The sequence below is a fragment of the Atractosteus spatula genome, chromosome 5, assembly GCF_055471065.1.
Source record: "Atractosteus spatula isolate fAtrSpa1 chromosome 5, fAtrSpa1.hap1, whole genome shotgun sequence".
Classification (NCBI taxonomy): Eukaryota; Metazoa; Chordata; class Actinopteri; order Semionotiformes; family Lepisosteidae; genus Atractosteus; species Atractosteus spatula.
The window spans coordinates 66705973-66732975 of NC_142710.1; the positions used below are offsets into that span (position 1 = coordinate 66705973).

Consider the following 27003-nt stretch of genomic DNA (forward strand, 5'->3'; position numbering starts at 1 on the left):
CCATACATCTTCAAAAATTAGTTCCTCAATCCAAATAAATGGGTTATTCAATGTAATGATTCTTACACTCTGTGCAAATTTTACCAGACATTTATTAAACCCACCAGGATCAGTTAGGTGGTTTCAGTGAATAATTTAATTGAAGACAGGAGTCCCAATGGAATGGTCCCAGTCTTTTAAAGCTGCAGTCATTGTCACTGGGCCCCTGTCCTACCTCTTGTTTAACAATTGCAAGGAAAATAAATGTTTTTCTTACAACATTAATTAGAAAACCAAATAATTATTTGATTTACACAACCATTGCTTCCCTTGCTCTTACAGATACAGAACTTGCCTGGGTGTGTTTATAAAATGCTTGATATTCCCTCACAAAGGGGTTACTTCCTGCTCTGTTCAGGCTTGTGATTGAAACTTTGGTTTGAGGCATCTAGCTGAGCAGCTGCAATATGTAGACAGACAGTATGGTTTAACAACCATGATGAAGAAAGCACTCATGAAACTGTGTTTAAACATTGCAGTAATATAAAACAACTTATTTTGAACACTTGAAAGAATGCAACTTTGTTCTGGAGAGCAGCTCAGTCATTTTTTTTTCATGTGGAATTTTGGATGATTTTTTCCACTTAGTACTCTTTTGACCTTGGATTGTCAATTGTTTATCAGCTTGGCTCACTACTGTACCTGCAATATAACAGGGTGAATGATGTTTTGTGTTTTCTGGCTCCCTTTCCTGCCTGAATCATTTGTGTTTCAGACACTGAGATCCACAGGTACTTACGGTAGAGTTAGTGCCAGTTTCTCGTCACAACCCCCCAAGCCTTTGCCCCAAGTACATGCAGTGCTGCAGGCCAGGCTTGGGCTGGTGATGCCTGGATACAGGCCTCAGCATGTGGTCTGTACTAAATATAATCTCTCCTGTCAGACATTTAATTCACAAATAAGAACATTATAAAAGTTGCCAACAAGAAATAATCTTGTTAATCTGGTAGTTGAGCAGGTAATTCTAAACGTTTGTTCAGACTTCTTGAAGGAGCCCAGAGTTTGGGCCTTAGTTAGAAAACCTGTCCCAGACACCCTTCCTCTTCCTAAATTAAATTTAAGTTTCCAAGAATCTCTTTGTTTCACAACTGAACCTGAAATAGTCCCCTTGGTTAACATTTTTATAAACTTTAATTAAATCTCCCAGTCTCCTTTGTTCAAAACATGAATATTGAAGCTCTTTAACCAGCGTTTATATGTCATTCCCCTGAGACCAGCAATCCTTCCAGTTGTTGTTCTATGAACGCTTTCTAAGGGTGTAGAACCCTTTTTTGCTCTGGTGACTATAATGGAACGTGGTATTCTCAATAGGATCTTTGTAAAACCTGAGCATTGCATCCCTGGGTTTAAATACGTTTATATTTAGCATCCTATAGGTTCCCCCTGTGTATTGCTGGGGGAGTAGAGGAATTTACATGAACACCCAGATGCTTTTCATGTGTAGAATCCTTACTTCATTTACACTTCATATTCTATTTGATTTTCCAATTGCCTACCCGCTCTGTGATTTTGTTGTAATTCCCCTGCTGCTACTTTTGCTTCCCACTTCCCTGGTTTAGTATCATCTGCAATTTTAACTAGTTTCACTAGTGTTAACTAGTTTCCAGTGTTACTAGTTTGTCAGTTGTATAGAAAGAGCAATGGACCAGAACCTATATTACTGATTTTGAAATTACAGTGTTTAACAATGTCTACATGAAAGATAAAATCTTGATCTGTTGATTCAATGCAGAGTTGATTTGGAAATAAAATCGGTTTTATTACCAAATCAACTCTGCTCATTTGTTGGGATCGAAAACCTTAGGCACTGGGACAAGATCTTCACTTGACGTAAAAACCCAGCTCAGTGAGTTAAGGAGAAAGGAATAAATGTAGTAAATAAAAATCTCATTAATGTGACACACGGATATGATGGAATGTTAAAATTCTTGCAGATTAAGAACTTTCTCTTTCTTTCATCTCTCCCTTTTCCTCTTGTGTTTGTCTTTTTACAGTAGGAGGGGAACTGAGGCACTCAGGTGTGCTGGGTGACAGTCCAATCACTTGTGATTTTGGCTCTGCAGCTGTAGGCTGAAGGTGCTGGCGGAAGAACATTGGTAGCTGTTGCTATGTTTCAGGAAGCAGCAGGGTTACAGCCATGGAAACAGACAGCTACAACGAGCTCCTGGAGACAACGGACGGTACCAGTGGGCCAAACACGGGCTGGTACCTTCCCTATCCTGTCAGCTTCCAGGTGTCTCTCACCAGCTTCCTGATGTTGGAGCTGGTGCTGGGATTCAGCAGCAACCTGACAGTCTTGGTTCTGTATTGTGTGCAATCCAACCTGGTGGACTCAGTCAGCAACATGGTGACAGTGAACCTCCACGTGCTTGACATCATTGTGTGTGTGGTGTGTGTGCCGCTCACTATCGTTATCATCTTGATCCCTCTGGAGAGAGACATTGCTCTGGTCTGCTGCTTTCATGAGGCTTGTGTCACCTTCACCAGCATCGCCACTGCTGTCAACGTCCTGGTCATCAGCATGGATCGATATGACATATCTGTGCGCCCGGCCAACCGCATACTGACCCCGAGTCGTGCCGCCATGCTGCTGACTGGGGTTTGGGGTATTTCACTGGTGGTCTTTTTCATTCCCTTCTTTGAGGTGGAGTTCTTCGGGGGGCGTGCGACAGACCATGCCTCCACTTGGCGGAACCGAACACTGCTGTGTGTTGGTGGCCAAGGCTACCACACTGAACTGGGCATGTATTACCACCTGCTAATCCAGGTGCCCATCTTCTTTGCAGCTGTAGTAGTCATGCTAGTCACTTACTCAAAGATTCTGCAGGCCCTCAACATTCGTATTGGTTCGCACTTCAAGAGGAGCCAGCGCCGCAAGGGCTCAGGCTGCACTGGAAAGGGCAGGAGGAGGAAGAGAAGGAAGGGGGTGGGAGGAGGAGGGGGGGGCGGTGGGCTGTCCAGTGAGACAAAGCGGCTCTCTCAGCCACCTCTCATACCCACGCCTTCCCCAACCCCTACCTCCCCCCAGCCACCACCCCTGACACCCACAGTGGCCCAGCCACAAACCCATCTGACTGCTGCTGCTGCTGCCACCGACGGAGAGGGGGTGGGGCTGGGGCTGGGACTGGGGATGGGGGAAGGAGGGGCAGCAGCAGCAGCAGCCGCTGCCATGGGTGTCCAGGCCTCTGTGTCAGCCATCATCGCCCTGCGCCGTGCCGTGAGACGGCACAGGGATCGCCGCGAGCGGCAGAGAAGAGTCTTCAAGATGTCACTCATTATCATCTCCACCTTCCTGGGTTGCTGGGCGCCAATCTCTGTGGTGAATGTGCTGATCCTGTGCATGGGTCCTAGCGATTGGCTGGTCAGGCTTCGGATCTGCTTCCTGGCCATGGCATATGGCACCACCATCTTCCATCCTCTGTTGTATGCCTTTACACGCCAGAAGCTGCGCAAAGTGCTGAAAAGTAAAGTGAAGAAGAGGGTGGTCTCATTGCTGCAGGTGGACCCAGCTCCCAGTGGCACTGTCATACACAATTCCTGGGTGGAACCACGGAAAGGGCGCAAGGTCAGGCTGGAGTGCAGTGATGCCACTGACCGCTGCCTGACAGAGGCTGTGAGAGAGTGAGAGCGATCCGAGTTCCCGAGGGAGGGCAGGGGGAAATAGAGGGGAAAGCCTGGGAGTAAGCAAGTTAGATGGAGGGAAGGAGTTAGTGAGACAGACATGAAGGCTTACAACCAGCTGTAAGAGGCAGTAAACATAAGCTGTACCCTTTCGTATTCATCACACGTTTAAATCCAGCAACAATTCTAGTGAATCTACATGATCAACCATAAGATATTTTTTATTTTTTAAATAAAGATTTTTTTTATTAAGTATAATATTTAAATATTTAATTAAATATTAAAATGTCTTCCAGAAGTACCTGCACTCTTTCAAATGAGAAAATGAAAAAAATTAAAACGATGAATCATTGGCCTGTTCTTACAGTCATAATTAGCATGATCCTGGTGTACTTCTCTTAAAAATACAGTGAGCTCTGTGTGCCAGAAGATGCTTGGACTACTCTAGACTGCCCCATTAGGTTAACGTTAATTTCTACAAGCCAGAGATGCTATTTTTTTATTGACTACTTGCAAATTAAACAAACACATAATGACTTTAAAAAGGACCTCTGCAAGTTAAGATTTGTTAGATATCAAGCTACTTTGAGATTTTGAATATGATCCTCATCAGTAAACCAATGAGTATTCCGCAGTTGTATTGCTGTCCTCCATATGTATGTACTGTATATCTCCCTTGCACAGTTAAGAGTTATATTTTGTGGTGATTCTCCATTATGTCAGGACAGTTGTCCTTTGTCCAGTGAGAGCTGGCCACAAGTGAAAAAACACTTCTTCAAGCCTCCCTTCTGGGCTCCAGTGTGGTCACTGATTTAAAGTGTTTTTGATGCCCAAGCTAGAAGATAGATACTTTATTGATCCCATGAGGAAAATTGCAGAAGGTCATTATAGTAGTTCACTCTAGATTAAACAAAATAATACAGTTTCCCTGCAGTAGGCATGAATAGTACAGGATGTAACTAAGCGATATTACTAAAATAGAAGAAAGATAATATGGTGTGGGAGAAAATTAGAAAATAAGCAGAAAACAGAAGGAAAAACAATGGGATGAGGCTCAGTGAGTGACCGAATGAATGAACAATTAAAAATACTGCCAGAAGATCTGCTTTTAGATTAGGTTTCTCCAGTTCTTGTAATGAAGAACTACAGGTACTTCTGGTTGTCACTAGAACACAGTTCTCAGTTACTTTAAATGTTGTGGAAAAGTGCTGTACTTTACGATTTTAGGGTTTAAAATAATTAACCTTTACACCAAATCCTGAAATTATATCAAACCAGTTTTATTTGACAAATAAAAAATCTCTTTTGTCATTATTGTAAAAAATATCAGCTAACATTCAATATCTTTGTGTGAAAAAATAAGTTCACCCCTGGATTTAGTAACTTGTGGCATGTCTTTAGCAGCAATAACTTTAAATACATTTTTCTCCTTTTCAGAGTTGATCAGTCTCTCACATTACCTGGAAGGAATTCTTTCCCACTCTTACAGAACTACTTCAGCTCTGTGACGTTCAAAGGCTTTCTTGTATGCACAGCTCTCTTTAGATTCTGCCACAGCATCTCTGTGGGGCTTATGTCTAGACTGCAATTTGACCATTCCAAAATCCTGAATTTCTTTTGAGAAATTATTTTAGATTTGTGTGTTTGAAATCATTGTCTTTTTGCATGATTCACTTTCAGTTCAGCTTTATCTATCAGACATTTTCCTCTCGGATACTCTGGTGTAGTGTAGTATTCATTCCAGACTCAACGATAGCAAGGCATCCAGGTCCTGAGGCAGCAAAGAAGGGCCAAACCACCTCCCCAGCACCACCATGCTTGATGGCTGGTATGGGGTTCTTCTGGTCAGAGACATGAAACATGACATTCTGTATGATGGCCGAACAACTCCACTTCTGACTCATCTGTATAGAACACATTGTTCCATAAGTCTTGTTTTTCATTCAAGTGCTGTTTTGCAGACTAAAGGTGTTCTTCTTGGAAAACAGGGGCTTCCTCGTGGATATCCTTACATGAAAGCCATTATTATTTCTTATTCAGTCTTTTCCTGATTGTAGCCTCATGAACTCTGATAGTTACCATTGCAAGAGAGGCCTGTAGATCCCTGTGTGTAGCCCCGGGGCTCTTTGAAGCGTCTAGGAACTTGTAGTCAGATTTTGGAGCGGATTTGGTAGGACTGGCACTACTTGGTAGATTGGTAACAGTCTTGAATTATTTCCATTTGTCTTATCTTTCTTACCATAGAACAAAAGACTTGGAAAAGGTTGGAAATAGCTTTGTAGCCAAACTGGTAAGAAGCAATAATTTTCTCAGAGACTGTAACAAGTTTCTTTTGATCTGGACATGATGTGTTACCACAAACCCGAGTGGACCAAACTGACAAAGTTTCCTGATGATCAGGTAATCATTTGCACATCTTCTTGTTGCACCTGATTCTACATACTTCTTAATTGAGATAGTTGAACTAATATTTTTTTCACACACAGATATTGAATGCTGGCTGATTTTTTAAAATAAATAATGAAAAAGTAAAGTTTTGTGTGTTATATGTCAAATAAGGTTTTATGTACTATTGGTGAGGACTAGGTAAAGGTCAAATATGTCTAAATATATTAAACCATAAACTTTTAAGGTAGTGTAATAGGTTTTTTTAACACACTCTACCTGAACTAATAACTGTTCTGGTTTATTTATTTTGGTTTAGAAAGCCTTTTGCTGCTGACTTGAAGCCCCTACACAGCTCACAGCCTGCATTGGGAGCTTGGGCTCGTCTGGAGATCACTGCTGTTGCGGACGACTGTCTGTGTGTCTTAAATCAGGCCCTCTCTAGAGCCACAGCCCAGTTGTGAACTTCTCTCCACAGGTATTAAGTTGTAGTTGAGAGATTATTATAGTTATTAAAACTAAGTTAAATTAAAATTTAATTTAAAAGATCAAGAAAACCTGTTGGACTGAGGTGCAGGATCCCCCTTCTCTCTCGGTGAAGACAAGCCTAGCCTCTCAGCAAATGCCTCTCTGTGATCTGAGATCACTGCACTGAAATACAGCACTGGATCTGATGGTATTACAAACTCAAAGAAGAAAAAAAAACTGCGGAAAAAGCTGACACTCTGAGACCCTCCTGTGGACACTTATGATCAGTCACGTGTTGACAGCAATACAATTTTACAAAATTAAGGAAGCAAAAAATACTAAAGGATATTTCAGGTTCCTTTGTTGGTGTACTTTAACTTATATGGTGTACAGTAGTTGGTTTTATTTTATTATGGGAAAAGAAAAATGGGATGGTGCATTTGTTGGAGGTGGTAGGGGATTTATGGAGCATTAATGAAGACTGAAATGAAATAATGAAATAATGAGACTGAAATGTGTGCATGGACCTGTAACTTCTTTGCCACTGGACAGAATTGTGCAGATGGTTACCAGTCTGCTACTCCACACATGCAGGACTTACCAGCTTTTTACTGATCTGCACAAACCATCCACGGCAGGCATGGATATAACCATAACTATTTCACCACCAAAAACCTTTTTGAAAACTATCTTGTTTTTCTTAAAATGATGTGATCTCCTGCCTGTGAGTAGAATGAAACTGTAGAGGTTGTGAACTGTGAATGTGCTGCACTACTGTAACTGTGATGTGGAGATATGCACAGATCAATAAATATATATGCACATAGATATCTGTGTATGTCTTATTTATATATACATGTACTGTATATATTAATGTATAATATTTATATTGTTTTTGTGTATTTATAGATGAGAAACATGAAGTCTTGATTAAAACTGAATATTTTATCTTGTTTGACCCAGTCTGTTCTGTGTTGCTTGGTGTGTCAGACAGCAGTATTTCATTTTGTACATTGTGGTTATAATATACATATATTTCTTGTTGAAACCTCACATGCAGACCAGCCCCAGACTTTGAGGTTTGAAGTTGCTTGAAGATGTTGTTGAAATGAGCAGCAATAATAAGCAACACCAATATCCTTAACTGTAAGGCTTTTGTGAACAAAAAGTATATTGACATTGGGCACACCTTTTACCATCTCCAGTAATGGACTTCTAAATGTCTGCATTTACAGATTTCAGCTTTTCACACATCCAATGGAAAAGACCTCCCAGATTTAATAATATTTTTTATATAGTTCTCAAAGTGCTTAGATTTCTATTCCTTTGCTCAAGTCTGAGCTCCTGTTTCCATTTTCACAAGTTACTTTTTGTCCCCCTTTCCTACCCCTTTGCTTCATTTTCCCTTTTCTTCCTTTCACTACAAGAGACTCCAAATTCAAAATATGGTGGTTTTCAGTAAGAAATCAAATTGAGCTTGACAGATGGTCAGGAAGGGTGAGAGCAAACAAGTTCTTCATCATGTGATATACTGCATGGGAAACATACAGTTTAGCCATCAGGTGCTCAAGATGATCCTTTTGCTATCAAATCCTGCAGTGCAAAATGCTTCAGGGGCTCAAGGGATAAATTGGTTGGCTGTCCTCAATGGGAAGCCGTCCAACTACGTATTGCTGTCTGGTGCCTCCATTTCTCTCAACCGCCTTTCCAGAAATGATATACTCTTCAACCTCAGAGGATGCCTGGAAAAGCTTTGATGTCCACATTTAAGAATTAAGCTCAATCCACTTAAATGTAGCAATATGACCTAGATTTTATTTACAAAATTAAAAAGAAAAAATCATTTATTCCCCCTCCTGATATTGATATTTCATATCTTAAAAGTTTAGTTCTGTATAAGATCAATGGATATCAGATTTTGCAGACAGGAGGACATCTGTGGACTTTATCATATTACAGAAATAAAGGAAAATCTTTTCAGTATTTAGCTATTGAAGCCTCCTCTAACCCAATCACAATACCATGTCATAGTGCTGTTCACTCTGTCATTGCAAAATTCTCATCTTCAGTGTACAGTATCCCACTGTGACTATTATATATCACACTATCGCAATGCTTTGCTTTACAGTTACTGTGGTGTCATAGTAATACTGGGAAGTTCTGTACCACAATGACATTGTGCTGTAGAGCATTGTTCTGTAAATTTTTTCTTTCAGATATGAAGAATGTCATCACTGACCTGTAAACGTACAACTTGAAAAGTGACAATCTTAGGTCAACATGACAAGTTGCAATGTATCATCAGCACATTATTATTCTGCACTGCCATCTTGTGTTCATTTATCATAATAGATAATACAAAATCCTCTCTCAATGAGGCTGGATTGCAGTTGTGTTGAGTGGTATGAGTGACTCTTGAATGTTTCTGTGATTAAGAGACTTCCATGGGATCCGGACTAGGAGAGTTTAACCCGGAGCGGATCAGTCTTCCATGGGATCCGGACTGGTAGAAAAAACACGGACTGGATCAGACTTCCATGGCATCCGGAGTGGTAGAGTAAAACCCGGAAAGGAGTAGACTTCCAAGGGATCCGGACTGGTAGAGTAAAACCCAGACTGGATCAGATTTCAATGGGATTTGACTGGTAGAGATAAATCCAGACTGGACCAGACTTTCAGGGGATCCGGAATGGAGGAGTAAAACCTGGTACGGATAACACTTCCAAAAGAACTGGGCTGGTAGAGAAAAACCCGGAGCAGATCCGACTTCCATGGATCTGGACTGGTAGAGCAAAACCCAGACCACATCAGAGTTCCAAGGGATCTGGACTGGAGGAGTAAAACCCCAAAGCAGATTAGACTTCCAACGGATCTGAACTGGTCGAGTAAAACCAAGAGCAGATCAGACTTCTAAGGGATCTGGACTGGTAGTTAAACCCGGACCGGAAGAGACTTCTACGGGATCAGGAGTGTTAGAGTAAAACCTGGACCCAATCAGACTTCCAAGGGATCCATACTGGAAGAGTAAAACCCGGAGCGGATCTGATTTCCATGGGATCCGGGCTGGTAGACTAAATCCTGGACTGGATCAGACTTCCAAGGGATCAGTACTGGTAGAGTTAAACCTCTACCCAATCAGATTTCCAAGGGATCTGGACTGGTAGAGCAAAACCCAGAGTGGATTTGAGTTCAAAGGGATTTGGACTGGTAGAGTAAAACCCAGATCCGATCAGTCTTGCAACGGATCCGGACTGGTAGAGTAAAACCCGAACTGATCAGTTCCTGGTTTTTCTCTACCAGCCCATATATCTTGGAAGTCTGATCCGCTCCTTCTCTTACTCTACCAGTCTGGATTCCATGGAAGTCTGATCATTTCTGGGACTCACTCTAACATTCCGGATCTTTTGGAAGTCTGAGCTGGTCTCGGTTTTACTCTACCCGTCTGGATCCCAAGGAAGTCTGATCTGCTCCGGGACTCACTATACCATTCATGATCCCATGGAAGTGTTATCCGGTCCGGGTTTTGCTCTATCAGTCCTGTCCCATGGTAGTCTGATTTGCTCTGGGTTTCACTCTACGAGTCCAGATCCCAAGGAAGTCTGATCCACTCCGGGACTCACTATACCATTCCGGATCCCTTGGATGTCTGTTCCGGACATGGTATTGTTCTACCAATCAGGATCCCATGGAAGTGTGATCCGATCCGGGTTTCGCTCTACCAGTCCAGTCACATGGGAGTCTGATCCGGTCTGGGTTTTACTTTCCCAATCCAGATCTCATGTTTGTCTGATCCGGTCCGGGTTTCACTCTACCATTCCAGATCCTTTAGAAGTCTGAGCCACTCCTGGTCTTAGTCTACCCGTCCGGATCCAAAGGGAGTCGGATCCTGTCCGGGTCTTACTATACCAGTCCGGATCCCATGTTATTCCTATCCGGTCTGGGTATTGCTCTACCAGTCTGGATCCCATGGCATTCTGATCCGCTCCGTGTTTTTTCTCTACCAGTCCAGAGTCCAAGGAATCTGATCCACACTGGGACTCACTATAGCATTCAGGATCCCTTGGACGTCTGTTCCGGACACGGTATCGTTCTACCAGTCTGGTTCCCAGGAAGTCTCATCCGCTCCGGGTCTTACTCTACTAGTCCGGATCCCACTGGAGTCTGATCTGGTCCAGGTATCACTCTACCAGTCCGGATCCCATGGAAGTCTGATACGCTCCGGGTTTTTCTTTACCAGTTCATATACCTTCGAAGTCTTATCCGCTTCTTCTCTTACTCTACTAGTCCGGATTCCATGGAAGTCTGATTGGGTTTGGGTCTTACTCTATCAGTCTGTATCCCAAGGGAGTCTGATCCTCACAGGGTTTCGCTCTAACAATCCGGATATCATGTTATTCTGATACGGTCTGGGGTTTTATGCTACCAGTCCGGATCCCAAGGAAGTGTGATCTGCTCCGGGACTCACTCTACCATTCTGGATCCCTTGGATGTCTGTTCCGGACACGGTATCCCTCTACCAGTCTGGTTCCCAAGGAAGTCTGATCCCCTCAGGGTTTTACACTCTACCAGTCCGGATCCCATGGAAGTCTGAGCAGCTCCGGGATTTATTCTACCATTCCGGATCCCATGGAATTTATTCTACCATTCCGGATCCCATGGAAGTCTGATCCGCTCCGGGTTTTTCTCTACCAGTCCGTATACCTTGGAAGTCTGATCCGCTTCTTCTCTTACTCTACTAGTCTGGATCCCATGGGAGTCTGATCCGCTCCGGGTATCCGGACCCGTCTGATCTGCTCCAGAATTTACTGTACCAGTCTGGAACCCATTGGATTCTGATCCGTTACGGGTCTCGCTCAAACAGTCCGGATCTCATGTTAGTCTAATCCGGTCCGGGTACCGCTCTACCAGTCCAGGTCCCAACAAGTCTGATCCTCTCCGGGTTTTTCTCTACCAGTCCATATACCTTGGAAGTCTGATCCTCTCCTTCTCTTTCTCTACCAGTCTGGATCACATGGGAGTCTGATCTGCTCCAGGTTTTACTCCATCAGTCCAGATCCCCAGGAAGTCAGTTCCGCTCCGATTCTTACTCTACCAGTCCGGATCCCATGGTATTCTGATCCGCTCCAGGCTTTACTCTACCAGTCCGGATCTCATGGGAATCTGATCGGCTCTGGGTTTCGCTCTACCAGTCTGGGTACCATGGAAGTCTGATCTGTTTCTAGATTTATTCTACCAATCCGAATCCAATGGAATTGTGATCCACTCCGGGTTTTACTTTACCAGTCAAGATCCCATGGAAGTCTTATCTGGTCCGGGTTTCTCTCTACCAGTCCGAATCCCATGTGAGTCTGATCCATTCCGGGATTTATTCTACCAGTCCATATACCTTGGAAGTCTGATCCTCTCCGTCTCTTACTCTACCAGTTTGGATCCCATGGAAGTCTGATCTGCTCCGGGACTCACTCTACCATTCCGGATCCCTTGGACGTCTGAGGCGCTCCAGGTTTCACTCTACCAGTGCGGCCTCATGGGAGTCTGAACCGGTTTGTGTTTTACTCCACCAGTCCGTATATTTTTGAAGTATGATCCGGTTTGGGTTTTAGTCAACCATTCCAGATCCCATTGAAGTATGATCCTCTCCGGGTTTCGATCTATCATTCCGGATACTAGTCTATCCAGATACTAGTCTTTAGTCTACAAGTCCGGATCCCTTGGTTGTCTGATCCGCTCCATGTTTTACTCTACCATTCTGGATCCCTCTGAAGTATGATCCGCTCCAGGTTTCGAGCTATCATTCCGGATACTAGTCTATATGGATAAAAGTCTAGTCTACTTCTCCGGATCCCTGTGGAGTCTTTACTCCACTAGTCCGGATTGCTTGGAAGTCTGATACGGTTTGGGTTTTACTCTACCAGTCCGGATACCTTCGATGTCTTACCCACTCCTGGTTTTACCCTACCAGTCCAGATCCCATGGAAGAAGGATCCCCTCCGGGTTTTACTCTACCATTCCGGATCCCATGGAAGTGTGATCCACGTAGGGTTTCACTCTACAAATCTGGATCCTATGGGAGTCTGATCCCCTCCAGGTTTCGATCAACCAGTCCAGATCCCATGGGAGTCTGATCCGGTTCGAGTTTTACTCTACCAGTCCAGATCTCATGGAAATCTGATCCGGTCCGGGTTTCCCTCTACCAGTCCAGATACCATGGGAGTCTGATCCGCACCGTGTTTTTCTCTTCCAGTCCAGATCCCATAGAAGTGTGATCTGCTCTGGGTTTAGCAGATCACACTTCCATAGGATCTTCCTAAACCTAAGAGTCCGGATCCTATGGAAGTATGATCCGGTTCGAGTTTAACTCTACCAGTCCGGATCCCTTGGGAGTCTGATCCGCTCCTGGTTTCACTCTATCAGTCCGAGTCCCATGGTAGTCCATCCGCTCCGGGTTTTACTCTACCAATCCGAATCCCATGGTAGTCTGATCCGCTCCGGGTTTCCCTCTACTAGTTCAGATCCCATGGAAGTCTGATCTGGTCCGGGTTTCCCTCTACCAGTCCTGATCCCATGGGAGTCTGAACCGGTCCAGGTTTTACTCTACCAGTCCGGATCCCTAGGAAGTCTGATCCGATCTGGAATTTACTCTACCTGACCGAATCCAATGGAAGTCTGATCCACTCCGGAACCCATGGGAGTCTGAGCCGGTTCATGTTTTACTCCACCAGTCTGGATTGCTTGGAAGTCTGATCTGGTTCAGGTTTTACTCTACCATTCCTAATCCCGTTGAAGTATGATCCGCTCCGGGTTTCGATCTACCAGTTCAGATACTAGTCTATCCGTATACTAGACTTTAGTCTACGAGTCCGGATCCCATGGGAGTCTGATCCGCTAAGGGTTTTATTCCACTAGTCCGGATTGCTTGGAAGTCTGATCTGGTTCAGGTTTTACTCTACCATTCCTAATCCCATAGAAGTGTGATCCACTCTGGGTTTAGATCTACCAGTCTGGATACTAGTCTATCTGGATACTAGTCTTTAGTCTACGAGCCCAGATCCCTTGGTTGTCTGATCTGCTCCGGGATTTACTCTGCCAGACCGGATCCCATGGATGTCTGATCAGCTTCAGGTTTTGCTCTACCAGTCCGGATACAATGGGAGTCTGATCCGCTCCGGGTTTTTCTCTACTTGTCCAGGATCCCATGGGAGTCTGATCTGGTCTGGGTTTTACTCTACCAGTCCAGATACCATGGGAGTCCATGTCCGGGTTTTGCTCTTACAATGCGGATCCCATGGGAGTCTGAACCTGTTCGGGATTCGCTCTACAAGTCTGGATCCCTTGGATTTCTGATCTGCTCCGGGTTTTAGTCTACATGTCCTGATTCCTTGGGGATCTGATCTGCTCTGGGTTTTACTATACCAGTCCGGATCCCCTGAAAGTCTGATTCACTCCGGGTTTTACTCTACCGTTCCTGATCCCATAGAAGTGTGATCCGCTCTGGGTTTAGATCTACCAGTCCGGATACTAGTCTATCTGGATACTAGTCTTTAGTCTGCGAGCCCAGATCCCTTGGTTGTCTGATCCACTCCAGGATTGACCCTACTGGTCCGGATTCCATGGAAGTGTGATCCGCGCAGGGTTTCACTCTACCAATCTAGATCCCATGGGAGTCTGATATGGTTTGAGTTTTACTTTACCAGTCCGGATTGCTGGGAAGTCTGATCCGGTTCGGGTTTTATTCTACCAGTCCTGATCCCATGGGAGTCTGATCCGCATCGTGTTTTTCTCTTTCAGTCCAGATCCCATAGAAGTGTGATCTGCTCTGGGTTTAGTGGATCACACTTCCATAGGATCTTCCTAAACCTAACAGTCCGGATCCCATGAAAGTATGATCCGATTCGGGTTTAACTCTACCAGTCCGGATCCCTGGGGAGTCTTATCCGCTCCGGGTTTTACTCTAGCTATCCAGGTCTTTTGGAAATCTGATCCGGTCTGGATTTTATACTACCAGTCTGGATCCCATGGAAGTCTGATCTGCTCCAGGTTTTACTCTACCAGACCTAATCCAATGGAAGTCTGATCCGTTCTGGGTTTTGCTCTACCAGTCTGGATCCCTTAAAGTCTGATGCACTCCGAGTTTTACTCTAACACTCTGGATCCCATGGAAGCCTGATCCTCTCCAAGTTTTAGACGGCCACTATTAAGTTTTCTTTAGCCTGAGCTGCGTATCTAGATAGCGATTTTATCTGACTTATCGTTTGTTCTTGTGACCCCCTGGGTTTCTGACCTGTCGCTTCTTATCTCCGACCTCGCTCCAGCCTCACGACGGATTACATTCGCCTAGGAATTCAGTTTTCTCTCTCACACTCCACACAGGATCTTTTCCATACCTTTTTCCCTCAGAGTACGTAACATTAACTTTTTATATTTTTATAAGGAGTGTAATTTATTTTTTTCATGTGATTTGTGATTATTTTGACCAAATGAAACAGAGCTACTGTCAAGGTTGCTGCTATGTTTGGTTACACAACATTTGTTTATGGTGTTGACTTTATACAGATGCAGCCATTCAAAATGCACGGTACAAACCCGTACCTCACGCAACTACCCACAAACCACTGCGGTGTACCGCGGTGCGTGATTGGCTGGCCAAAATGACCGACAGGGGAACTCGTGGTGCATTGGTCGTTAGTGAAAAGATTTAATCATTTAATCTCTTTACTGTGCAAGTTTTAATTTGCTAAGTATTGAATATTTATATAGAATGTTACAACTAAAGGGAAATTTTAGTAGCTGAGCATAAACAGAAGAGGAGCATAACGTGTCTGATGATCATAAATGATATTAATTTAGGAATATAAAGATATTATGTAATAGTTCAGGTGGTAGCTGCGTCAGCATGCGCAGGCTGAAAAGGAACAAGTAATAGGTTGATTCCATTCTGAAAAAAATGAAGAAAGAGAATACAACGTTTTGGCCGTGGAGCCTTCTTCAGGTGTGAGAGAGACAAGGCAGCAGGCAAAGGTAAAGAAGCGGGAGAACAAAGGCTGGGAGGGAGGAGGAGTGAGAGGCGGAAGCAGGGCTGTGAAGATTAAAGATCTCTCCAAGCCCATTGTTTCTCAATTCACCTCTGACGGCCACGACCACTCTAATCTCTCTGTCTGTGTTCTCAAAGACGGTTTTACAAACTCATACATCAGAAAGACTACCGAAACCAAAATTATTCTACAGCTAGGATCACACATTCTCCCTTCTCTTAACGACAGAATATTGCTCTTTTAAATTTTCTCCATTCATTGGAAGTTTCATTTCACACCTCTCTGCACCCATTCTGACTTCACACCTCTTGATTGGCCTCTCTTTCTGTCCCCTGCTCCCCTCTCACTCTCCTCTCCTCTCTCCCAGCCATTGTTCTCCCGCTACTTTACCTTTGCCTACTGCCTTGTCTCTCTCACACCTGAAGAAGGCTCTACGGCCGAAATGTTGTGTTCTCTTTCTTCTTTTTTTCAGCATGGAATAAACCTATTACTTGTTCCATATTATGTAATCTGTATATGGCTGGTATTGGTAGTTTAGAGAAAAAATACACACCAGTATTCCACTTTCTTCCTAAACATTTTAAGCATCAAAGTCTTACATGTGGTTATTTTGGAAACATTTTTACGTGCTCCTTCTGACCATATTAAGTTTATATACTTTGTGCAAAGTGATAATGTTTTAACCTTTTCTGTTAATACGCTCGTTATCGGAGTAAACAAAAGTATACTTTTAGAATTTGATTAATAGGGAATATAATATGGAATCGTGTATCTAAAGAAATTAATAATGATATAATTATATTCATATACTGTAGCTCAAACAGTAGTATAAGACTTTCTATGGAGATGTGTACTTCAGTTTCAGTACTTTCTGTGTGTCTGTGGTATGATGGCTTAAGTGACTGACTTATAAGCCCGAGGTCCAGTGTTCTAACCCAGCCATTGCCATGAGCTTTCTTTTAACAAATAAAAATTTCTTTGAAAAACTAAAATAACAAATGTTATGGACACTGCTGTATATTGACATTTTTTATACTGTTAAATATCACAATTGTTCGAAGCTAAGTCATTTATTAATAACGAATAATTTGAAGCTGCTATATTAAATTATTAAATTCTGAAAAGTATGAGTGCTCGTTATTACAGTAACAGAAACTCATACTTTTCAGAATTTAATAATTTAAGCAATAAGGAACTAGAGGCTGTGCTACTGTATATCGTGGATATAGTCACAGTTAAAAGGTTTTGTCAGGCCCGACGCGATGCAGAGGGCCAGCAACCTATTAACTGTGACTATATCCACGATATAGCACAGGCCTCGAGTGCCTTATTGCTTTTATAAAACGCTCCCCAAATATGCGAGTGCTGTATAGAATGAAGTTTAATTAAAAAAAATTATTAAACATGAAAATTAAGATGTTTACGTTCCTCTACCTGAGAATATAGTCCCTCGTTGCTACACAATGCAGAAACACAGTCACAAGTACCATTAGCTAGCAAAGAGGACATTAGCTAGCCAATATGATAAATACAGGGAAAAAATCAATTGAGAAAAAAAGACCTGCTGATCTGTTCTACATGTATTTTTAAAGTTTAATTAAGAAGAAAAAAACTTAAAGCATACACAAAGATTCTAAGCTGATCATGAGGAAGAAATATCACCCATTTGTCACACATTAAAAGTGGTTATTAACTATCTAAACCTGTTTTTATAGCTTTTAAAAGACACTCCACTCAAAGTGCTTTACAGGTAATGGGGACTCCCCTCCACCACCACCAATGTGCAGCCCCACCTGGATGATGCAACGGCAGCCATAGTGTACCAGAACGCTCACACCACATCAGGGAGGAGAGCAGAGTAATGTTGCCGATTCATAGAGGGGGATTATTAGGAGGCTATGATTGGTAAGGGCCAATGGGAAACTTGGCCAGGACGCCAGGGTTACACCTCTACTCTTCTGGAGAAACACCTTGGGATTTTTAATGACCCCAGAGAGTCAGGACATCGGTTTTACGTCTCATCCAAAGGACAGCACCTGTTTACAGTAAAGTGTCCCCGTCACTATACTGGGGCATTAGGATCCACATGGACTGCAGGGTGAGCACCCCCTACTGGCCCCACTAACACCTCTTACAGCAGGTTTTTCCCAGGAGGTCTCCCATCCAGCTACTGACCAGGCTCACACCTGCTTAGCATCAGTGGGTTGCCAGTTGTGAGTTACAGGGTTATATGGCTGCTGGCTGCAACACCACTGCGCTGGCAAGCCCTCAGTCACCTGACCAGAGAGAGTCAGTATAGCTTCTGGGAAATACATAATATAAGGACTATCTAAAGAAATAAATAACGATATAATTATATTCATATACTGTCTGGCGGAATAAACTGAAGAGTTAGTTAATGCAACACAGAAGATAGTATTAATAATGTAGTGTTTTCAGGCTCATGCCCTCCCAGCTGAAGAATTGAACTCAGGCCCCCAGCATCACTCAATAAGGAAGCAGCCAGTTGAGCTACAGTGAGACCCGCCCTCAATGCTAACGGACCAGGTCCCACCTATTCATATGAAAGGCAGTGACGCCACCGCGCTGGCATGCCCTCAGTCACCTGACCAGCGAATACACTGCATCAGAGAGAGTCAGTATAGCTTCTGGGAAATACATTTTTCCAGCATCAAAGTTTAACTCGTTCAGAGCGCCCGACAAACTCCAAGCGTTTCATTTTGAGCTGAAGACCCTCACACCTGAAGAAGGCTTCACAGCCGAAACGTTGCGTTTTCTCTCTTCTCTTTTCAGCATGGAATAAACCTATTACTTGTTCCTTTGCAGACTACGCAGGCTGACGCAGCCACCCACCATGAAGTAGTGGCTACAGTGATAATAGAAGTGGATAATGTCATCCCCATTAAACAATGTGCTTATTGTGCAAAACTAAAAACTAAACTGCTAAACTAAAAATTAGGCACAAGAAGAGTATTATTGGACAATGTTGTGAGGGTCTGGCGGAATTTCTCTGTGAACTGAAGAGTTATAGATGAGACACGTATCACCTCTTACACTTGTAAAAAAGAACATTCCACTCAGTGGGCGATGCATTGTTATCTCAATCACCTGCTAATTCGTTTTACACCACGGGAAGGCAGGAGAATGTGAATGATTCTTAGATGATCACGAGGAAGTGTATTGCATGTCTAATGGTCTAACCCCATTACCCCCATTAAATGCTTGTTTAATTAAATGCCTTTATTGATTCACAATCTGACAATGCAATGTAAATCGTTATCTTTGTCTTCTAAGTCCCTTAATTAACTTTAAGCACAGCTTTCTCACCATTTAGATTTATTTTTCATACCATTGTTAAACAAAGCAGGAGCGTATTGTACTTCCTCGTGGAATCAAATGTGGAAAGATTAGATTGTAAGGCTAGCTGGTGTCTGTGTGGTTTGGGCCGGCTGGCTGTGCCGAAAAAATAAATAGAACATTAAATAGAACCGGTTTAACAGCTCTTAAGCATACTATAGTTTTTGTTAACACAACTTTGTCAGTGAAAAGACCGAGGGCACTTTTCCTCCCTCCTACATTCTCAGAGAACAATAGGTGAACCTTCGAATAAAGCCAGAACCCATGTAAATTAAGAAGTTAAAGATTTTGATACACAAAATATTTATGCATAATTAAAATATTTATGATGAAGGTGGAAGGTTGTGTACTTTTGTCCAACAGCAATCTTGCTTTTATAAAATATACCAACTTTTTAATGTTTAATGATTAACATGCTGTAATACACAGTTTAAAATTCAAATTCTAAAGAGTATACAGCTTAAATTCTTAATTAGATAAAGATTGTCCCTCAGCAGTGATCGGGATTCGAAACCATGTGTTTTCTGGTGACAGCTCAAACGCTGTACATGAGAGGTTAAGCTTTATTAGCTCCACCTGGCGGTGATTCCAGATACTATTATCACAGCTGCGGTATGATGTGATTTGACGCGTTATGACGTGTTGTGATGCGACACGCCCACCGCGTTTTACCGCAGTGTACTCCGCTCGTTTTGAATTGCTGCATCTGTATATGTGATATACAGTATGGATACATACACTTTGGACATTTGGAGTTATGTAAAGGACACTTTAAAGATCTTGAATACTAAGTTTGACTTCAAAGTCACTTTTCACCATTTATGGGTTAAGTTGAAGTGATAAAAAGGTGGTTTAATCACTAAGAAACTGCAACTAATTGAATAATTGGAGCATATTGCTATTTAATGAGTGTTCTTGTAAGTAATTTAGAAATTAATTTGGCTTTGGGATGGGGGAGATCAATAGGTTAGCTGGCTAACACTTGTTTGGTCATAGGAAGCAGGTGTGTGTTGTATTAGAAGCGGTGTGGGTTTGGTGGTGGCACTTTGAGGAGATGTTAGGATTGGCTCCTGGTGAATTAGCTATTCCCCTGAGGTCATCGTGAGGCTTATATCAAGGCAGCCTGGGAAGCTGGTCTCTGTTTGTTTCTGTCTATAGCAAGAGAAAGAGCTCTTGAGGCTTTGTGTTATTGAACTGGTGGTTGTTAGTTTTTGGTGTTACTGTGCAAGGTGAGTGGTTTTGCTATGCATTTTTTTTAAATCAAGAGAAGTTTGGAAGGGTTTTCATAGTTCTTTTTAAATAACTTTAAGAAATTTAAGTTTGTGAAAGCATGGGGTGAAGTTAAGGTTAGTGTGAATTCCTATTTGCTTTTGGTTGAGACAATTTTAAATGTTCTAACATCTATAGAAACGAGTCTCTTCCTCTACTTGTAGGATTCTGAATCGTTGTGAAACAAATGATCACAGCTGTGACAGTGGGGTCTGATTTTAGTGTCTGAAACTCTTGTTACTAAATACTGTAACTTCTTCTCTAGGGCTCAAACCAGAAACAAGAAAGAGGCTTTATATCCTGACTGAGCAGTTTCAATAGGATGACAAGGAAGAACCTACTCCCTCTCCTACTCTGTCCAACATGCTGGTGCTTCTGTCTCTGCTGGACTTGTGAAAGCTGTGCTGCTGCTTGTGTTCTTGGGCTTCCCTCAGTGAACAAGGTGAGCTGAAGGTAAGTAGAGGGGAGATACAGGTCAGGGTCAGTGTGAGGAGTTTAAGGCTGGGAGCAGTCTGCACAGCACTTGTGCTGGTCCCCTCTCTGTGGGAGTGGGGTGGTCAGCACTGCTTTGCTTCCCTTGTCTCCTTCAGGTTCTGTTCTGAGAAGATCGTGACAAAGAGCACTGTCACTGGAGAGAGGATGCTGGTGGAGTTTCCAGCTGAGATCTTGTCAGAACAGTTTGTGGAAACCTTGGGCTTCTGTGCACAGAACTACTTCTTTATAAGGCTGGTCAGCAGTGGTGCTGATTGTTGTGAGTTAAACTACAGTGCAATGATCAGAGCTCCCAGTCCCTGGCCATCTGAATGCACGGTGTGGAGTGACAGGCTTGGAGAATTGTTCAGAGGAAGCTCACTGGGTGGCTAAAAGGATACCGACTGTGTGATCTGTTGATGCCAACCTGTAAGTATTGAAGTCTTGTGGTTTCAACAGTTTAAAGTGAAGAGGTGCTGCAAGCAGTCCTTGAATTTCCTGGATGCCCATGGTTCTTGGAACAGTTGCAAAGGTAGTGTCTAGAAGGACACTGTCCCTGGAGAAGAGGTGAATTTCACTCCTGTATCATGTTTTTCACTTGGAGTAGGTTAATTTTCCATATGTGTGGCTTTTAATAACCAGTACATGAGTATAAAGTGCTTTTTTACCCATTAGAATAGGCCCAGTGTTAGATTTTGGAAGCTTTTGGTGATTTTCTATTATGTTACATTTGAGGAGTAGGTCTTTTTTTGTTTTTTTTTTCTCCTGAGTCTTTTCTGGGTGCTGCACTTCTACACTGACATGCACTTGACTGGCTGACATTCTGGCTCTGAAAAAGTGAATTACTGCTTTGTATCTGATTTATTTCATGGGTGCACACATGTAAGTAAATCACTTTTGATACACTGCAGTACAACAGTGAATTGGCACACTGCAGACTCCTTGCTGGTTAAGGCTCTGTGGAGACAGCATGACAGCCGGGTTCTCTTGATGGGTGTTGGCACAGGAACTGCTTCTCATGGGAGGAACTGCACTGGATCCCTCCCCTGTGGCAACAAGCATGGAGTGGGGGTTTTCTCTTTGCTCTCTACAGGGTTTTTTCCTGTTGGTTTGTCCTGGATAGGTGCTGCACTGTGAACATTTTTGCAGTTTAGTACAAAAATGGAGCTGGAAGTAAATAATTTTTTACTGTTTCTAAGTGCAGAGGCTCAAATCTAAATCTTTCCCCACTTCAGGTTCTCTGCTGTTGGAAGGGTTGACCAGGTCTTTGCTCCCAAAGGGATGACCTTTATTTGCCAGGAATAACATGCAGATGTGGCACAGTGTAGACTGGGTGCTTTCTCTTCTGTGAAGATCTGCTTGAGGAGTTAAGTGTTTCTATACCAATACAACAGCCAGGGGGACCCAGTCAGTTGCTGAGTGAGTTCTCTATCAACCAGGGAAAGGGACCACGGGAGGTCATGTGTGGGGCAGCTCTGGGCTTGACATCACTTGACCCTCTTTCAAAGGTAGGAAGAGCTTCCTGTTCTGACTGATGGTCTTTACACCAGTGATGACTGTTTCCAGGAGCACCTGAGCCACCTGGCTGGTTGAGCCAAAGCTGACAGTTCCAGGTAGGAGGGGATCCTGATTTTAAAGCCTTTGTTTAGCCTGCAGCTGCTGGAGTTCTTTGTAGGTTTTCTAGCCTTAATGGCAGTGTTCCCCTAGCAGAAGCATTGGTTAATCAGGGAATGAGTGCCAAATACTGAAAGTGTTGTGCAAGCACTGGGGAAAAAATTGACTACATTGTTTTATGGTACCACTGGAAAAGAATCGGCAGTATGTAAGATTTATTTCATGGGTGCACACATGTAACTAAATCTTACATTGACTGAAATTTAGAAGTGAATTAAGTAAATTGTAAAACGGGGGAAACTATGCACCTGTCTAGTGTAAGGCAGACTTCCTGATTTAACCCAGTGAGACAGTATTTTTCTAATTTCCTGCACTAAAAGCAATGCTGACTGGAAGTGGTTGTGTACTGTGCCTTGTGAGAATGGAGAGATCAGTATGAAAACGTATGCTTTTTCTGGAGGACTTCCTTGTTCTGGATGTGTAATTGTGCTTTGTTTAGTCCTGCATACTTTGCCCTTGGCTCCTGTGTATTGACTTGTGACTGTATAGGATACTGTGGAAGTAAACCATTTCTATTTGGTTCAACTTTTAGAACCCATTTGAAGGAGCGGAGTAGTGAATGTGAAGCTTAGTTTTACCAAAAGTTTGTATATGTACAAGCTGTAATCTCCCTGATGGTAGAAAACATGATGTGGCTGGAAGGATTAAATCTATATACAGTGGCCCAGCAAAAGGGTTTTAGTGCTGTTTGTGCTTTTGTATTTCAATTGTTTAAAATGTTGAAGCTCTAAAACCTTTCCCCCTCACGGTGTTCCAGTCAAGGCTGCAGCTGTTAAGTAATGAAGATGGTTGGTGTTTTTAGTCTTGTACTGCTGTGGAACCCAAATTTGGGGGGGGGGACTTGAAATGTTCTTTATGTAAAACAGACTGTAAACTTACTGCAGCCTTAGGCGTGTTGACTTTTTTTAAAAAAAAAGTCTGAATGTCCATCACTATTTGATGGGATATACAACTTTACAAAATTCTAATGTCAATTCGCTGTACTGTAAACTTGTTACTACTTTTTTTGTAGAAGTACTGGTAGTTTTTAGGTGTACATTAATTGAGCTTGTATGTACCTTAGGTCCACATGGAATACTGTAAATGGAACTAAGAAACATATTTCCTTGGTTTTAGGAATGTGGAGAATGTTAAACTTCTGTAAATTGACCTAAAGATCTGAGTATTTGTGGGGAGAGGGAAACAAAGTTGAAGAATTCTAATGTCTTGCCTCAGGAAGCTTCCAGCTGATGCCAAGAAGAGAAGCAAGAGCATCTATGTCCTGGGTGAGCAGGGCAAGGACTTGGGTTACTGTTTCTGTTTGGGCCAGTAAGAGGCCAGTGTTTAAGGTTAGGATCAGTGATCAGTCATGATTGGGGGTGGAGTTGAGTTGATCTGTATATCTTGAGATGGATGCACTGAATTTGAATCTGAACTTAAATCCTTTTTGTTTTGGACTGCATGTGGATTCCAGCAAGCTGGTGACAACTGTCATAATATTGCAACAGGATCCGGAGTTTCCCTGGAAATCTGCTGTCAGTGGAACTATAAGGAAGCGGAAGGCTGTGCCTATTTTTCAGCTATTGCCTGAATCACTGACCTTGGCTGCTCTGTAATGGACAGTTTGGAGGAGTATCTATCCACTGCAGGAGTCCAGGATGCCATTCTGCACCATGGCCCAGCTCTGAGTAAAGGAGGCTAGTTCTGTCCTGAGAAAGGCGAGGTGATCCACCTGCTCAAAGTCAAAGCCACAACTGTCAAACCTCTGCGTGAGGTGGGAATACTGGTGGTCGACAATCCAATCATCCCACTGCCTGTAGTTCTTGGACCATAGCCTGCATCTTTAATGCTGATCTGCTTATTGCTCTTAACCCAATCAGTGCAACTTTTTGGCCAAGGTAAAGGTGAGTTTGAAGGTAAGCAGAGGGGAGGTACAACTCAAACTCTTTTTGTGAGGCTGGTCAGTAGTGGTGTTGATTGTGTTTGTAAATGAGACTAGTGCAATGATCGGTGCTTCCCAGTCCCTGGCCATCTGAAAGCACAGCGTGGAGTGACAGGCGTGGAGAATCCTGTTCAGAGGAAGCTCACTGGCTGGCTAAAAGTATACCAGCTGTGTGACCTGTTGATGTCCATCTGTGAGAATTGAAGTCTTTCACTTTGAAGAGTGGAAAGCGAAGAGATACTGCAAGATGTCCTTCTTGAAATTCCTGGATGCCCATGGATCTTGGAGCAGGTACAAAGGTAGTGTCTTTTGACAAGGTCCCTGGACCAGAGGTGGGTTTCACTGTTTTCCCATCATGAAAAGGTGCTTTTGGAGAAGGCTGTGTTAAGCTCTTGGACATCTTCAGATGGATAAGGTCATGCTTTAATGTGCTAAATGTTTTTTTTTCTTTTTTGGCTTTCTTCTGGGTTTTGTTCCCTGCTTGGTTGAAGCACTCCTACACTGACATGCACTGGACTGGCTGTCATTCTGGCTCAAAGACTGAATTCGTTTTGTATGTGATTTATTTCATGGGTGCACACATGTAAATAAATCACTTTGGATACACTGCAGTACAACAGTGACGTGGCGCACCAGCAGCCTCTTCCACTGCAGACTCCTTGCTGGTTATGTCTTTGAGGAGACAGCATGTCAGCCAGGTTCTCTTGATGGGTGTTGGCACAGGAACTGATTTCCTCTCGGGGAGGAACTGCAATGGATCCCACCCCCTGTGGCACGGGCCCTGGACTGGGGGTTTTCTCTTTGCTCTCTGTAGGGTGTTTACAGTTGGTTTGTGTTGGACAGATGCTGCACTGTGTCCATGTTGGAAGTAGAAATGCTGGCTTGTCTGTTTCTAACAAGTGCAGAGGACTTGGTCTAAATTTTTCTCCTTTTCAGGCTCTCTGCTGCCAGAAGGGTTGAACAGGCCTTTGCTCCAGAGGGACGATCTTTTATCACCAGGAGTGGAGAACAGATGGTGCTGGTCTCCAGGATCTTTCCGTGAAGATCTGTTGGAGGAGTAGGTTGCTTGTTCCAAGATAAAGTCAACTGTAACATCAAAGGATCTGGTCAGGTGAGTGGGTCAGGTGTGTCCCTTTCCATCCAGGAAGAGAGACGGGGCATTTTGAGTATAATGAGCACACTGGGTACATGGGGTTTTAATCGGGTATATTTGGGTACTATGGGTATATGTTGGTTCATTTGGGTACATTCAGGTATATTTGTGTAGACTGCATATCATGTTACATGGGGTATGTTGAGTATATCGGGCAGGCAGCTTTTGGCGTGTGCATTGGAGTTGCAGCATACAGTGTAGTACATCTAAACTCCATATGTTACTCTTGGTTTTTATCATTTTTTACACTTAAAACGGACTTGAAAGAGCCTGTTATCAGAGGAATGTGGGACAATCTGAAAGCCTTGCATTATCTTTAGTTCATTTCACAGAGAATTGAATATTTGAGAATCTTTGATTTTGTAATTTTAACAGTTCTAATTTCTTCTCTCAGTGTCCAAGCTTATAAGGCCTTGGAAGAGAAGCAAGTGGATCTATGTGCTGGGTAAGCAGGCAAGAACATTCTGGGTTATTTTGTTTGGGTTTGTCGGGGTTGAGGGAAGGATAAGCTGGTTATCTGGCTGTTTTGAGAAGGATGAACCTGTAATTTGTAACTTGTGTACTTATGTTGAAATAGTGTTTTAAACAAGATAATAGAACTGAAGTTCTCCCCTGTGGTAAGAGCCCTGTACCGTGGGCTTTTGCTTTTGCACTCTTCAGGGTGGTTTTCTGTTGGTTTGTCCTGAAAAGGTGAAGCACTGAACATGATGGTGGTTTAGGTCAAAACTGGTGTTGGGAGTGGGGATGTTGGCTGGACCATTTCTGACTAGTGCAGAGGACTCAGTCCAGTTTCTTATTTTTTCTTGAGGATCTCTGCTGTCTGGGGGATGACCAGGCCTTTGCTGCCGAGGGAGGACCTACACCAGGACTGGAGCCCAGTTTATGGGTTATGTCTGCGAAGATCTGCTTGAGGAATCATGTGCCTGTTCCAATTCCAGAAGCCAATGGACTCATCAGAGGACCATCAAAGCTGCTTTAGAAGTTCCTAACAACACAGGCAGAGAAGGGGAGGGAGGTCTTTGGTGGGTAACTTGTGGGCAGGAAAGAGGTTCAGGTGCTATTCATGGTACAACAAGAGCTGCATGAAGCTCTAAGTGAATCTCTGCACACCAGCCTTGCAATGGCTGTTAGGACCATGGCTTGTAACTTCAGCACCTGAGCCCCCTGGCAGGGAGGAGACAAAGTGACTTCTGGTGCAGGAACGGAGAAAGAGTTGGCAGTTGGTAACTTTGTAGCTGTTTTGCACATTCTAGGCCATTTGAAAAGCAGAGTTTGAGAGACTCAAAGGTCATGCAATGATTTATTTGCATGGGTGCACACATGTATGTAAATCTTGCATTGGCTGTAGAGTAAAACTGAATTGAGCACATAAGGTAGAAATGAATAAAAGGAAAACAAATGCCATCCACTCACTTGGAGGGATTGGTTTAGCTGAGAGTCGCTCTTTTTTGGTACCTGCACAGAAAGCCCTTTGTCATGGGAGGGGATTTCCTACAGAAGGAAGTAGGAGAAAGATGGGGGGTTGTTTGTTCTGTTTTGTGAGAAGTGATATGTAGTTATTCGGCTTTTTTTTGCCAGAAAATGTCCTCATGTATTGAAGATCTATATTTGTT

General features: G+C 43.1%; 1 protein-coding gene across 1 annotated transcript; it reads left to right on the plus strand.

The window, feature by feature from the left end:
* Positions 1-2039: 2039 nt before the first annotated feature.
* LOC148835569 (G protein-coupled receptor 22) lies at positions 2040-7461 on the plus strand. Its single transcript, XM_088917425.1, has one exon. It carries the CDS (start codon positions 2177-2179, stop codon positions 3662-3664), a length of 1488 nt encoding a protein of 495 aa, XP_088773551.1. The 5' UTR covers positions 2040-2176; the 3' UTR covers positions 3665-7461.
* The last annotated feature ends 19542 nt before the right edge of the window (positions 7462-27003 follow it).

Bases quoted from the DNA above. Each gene is read 5' to 3' on its own strand.
- LOC148835569 (XM_088917425.1), top strand. From the start codon at position 2,177: ATGGAAACAGACAGCTACAACGAGCTCCTGGAGACAACGGACGGTACC.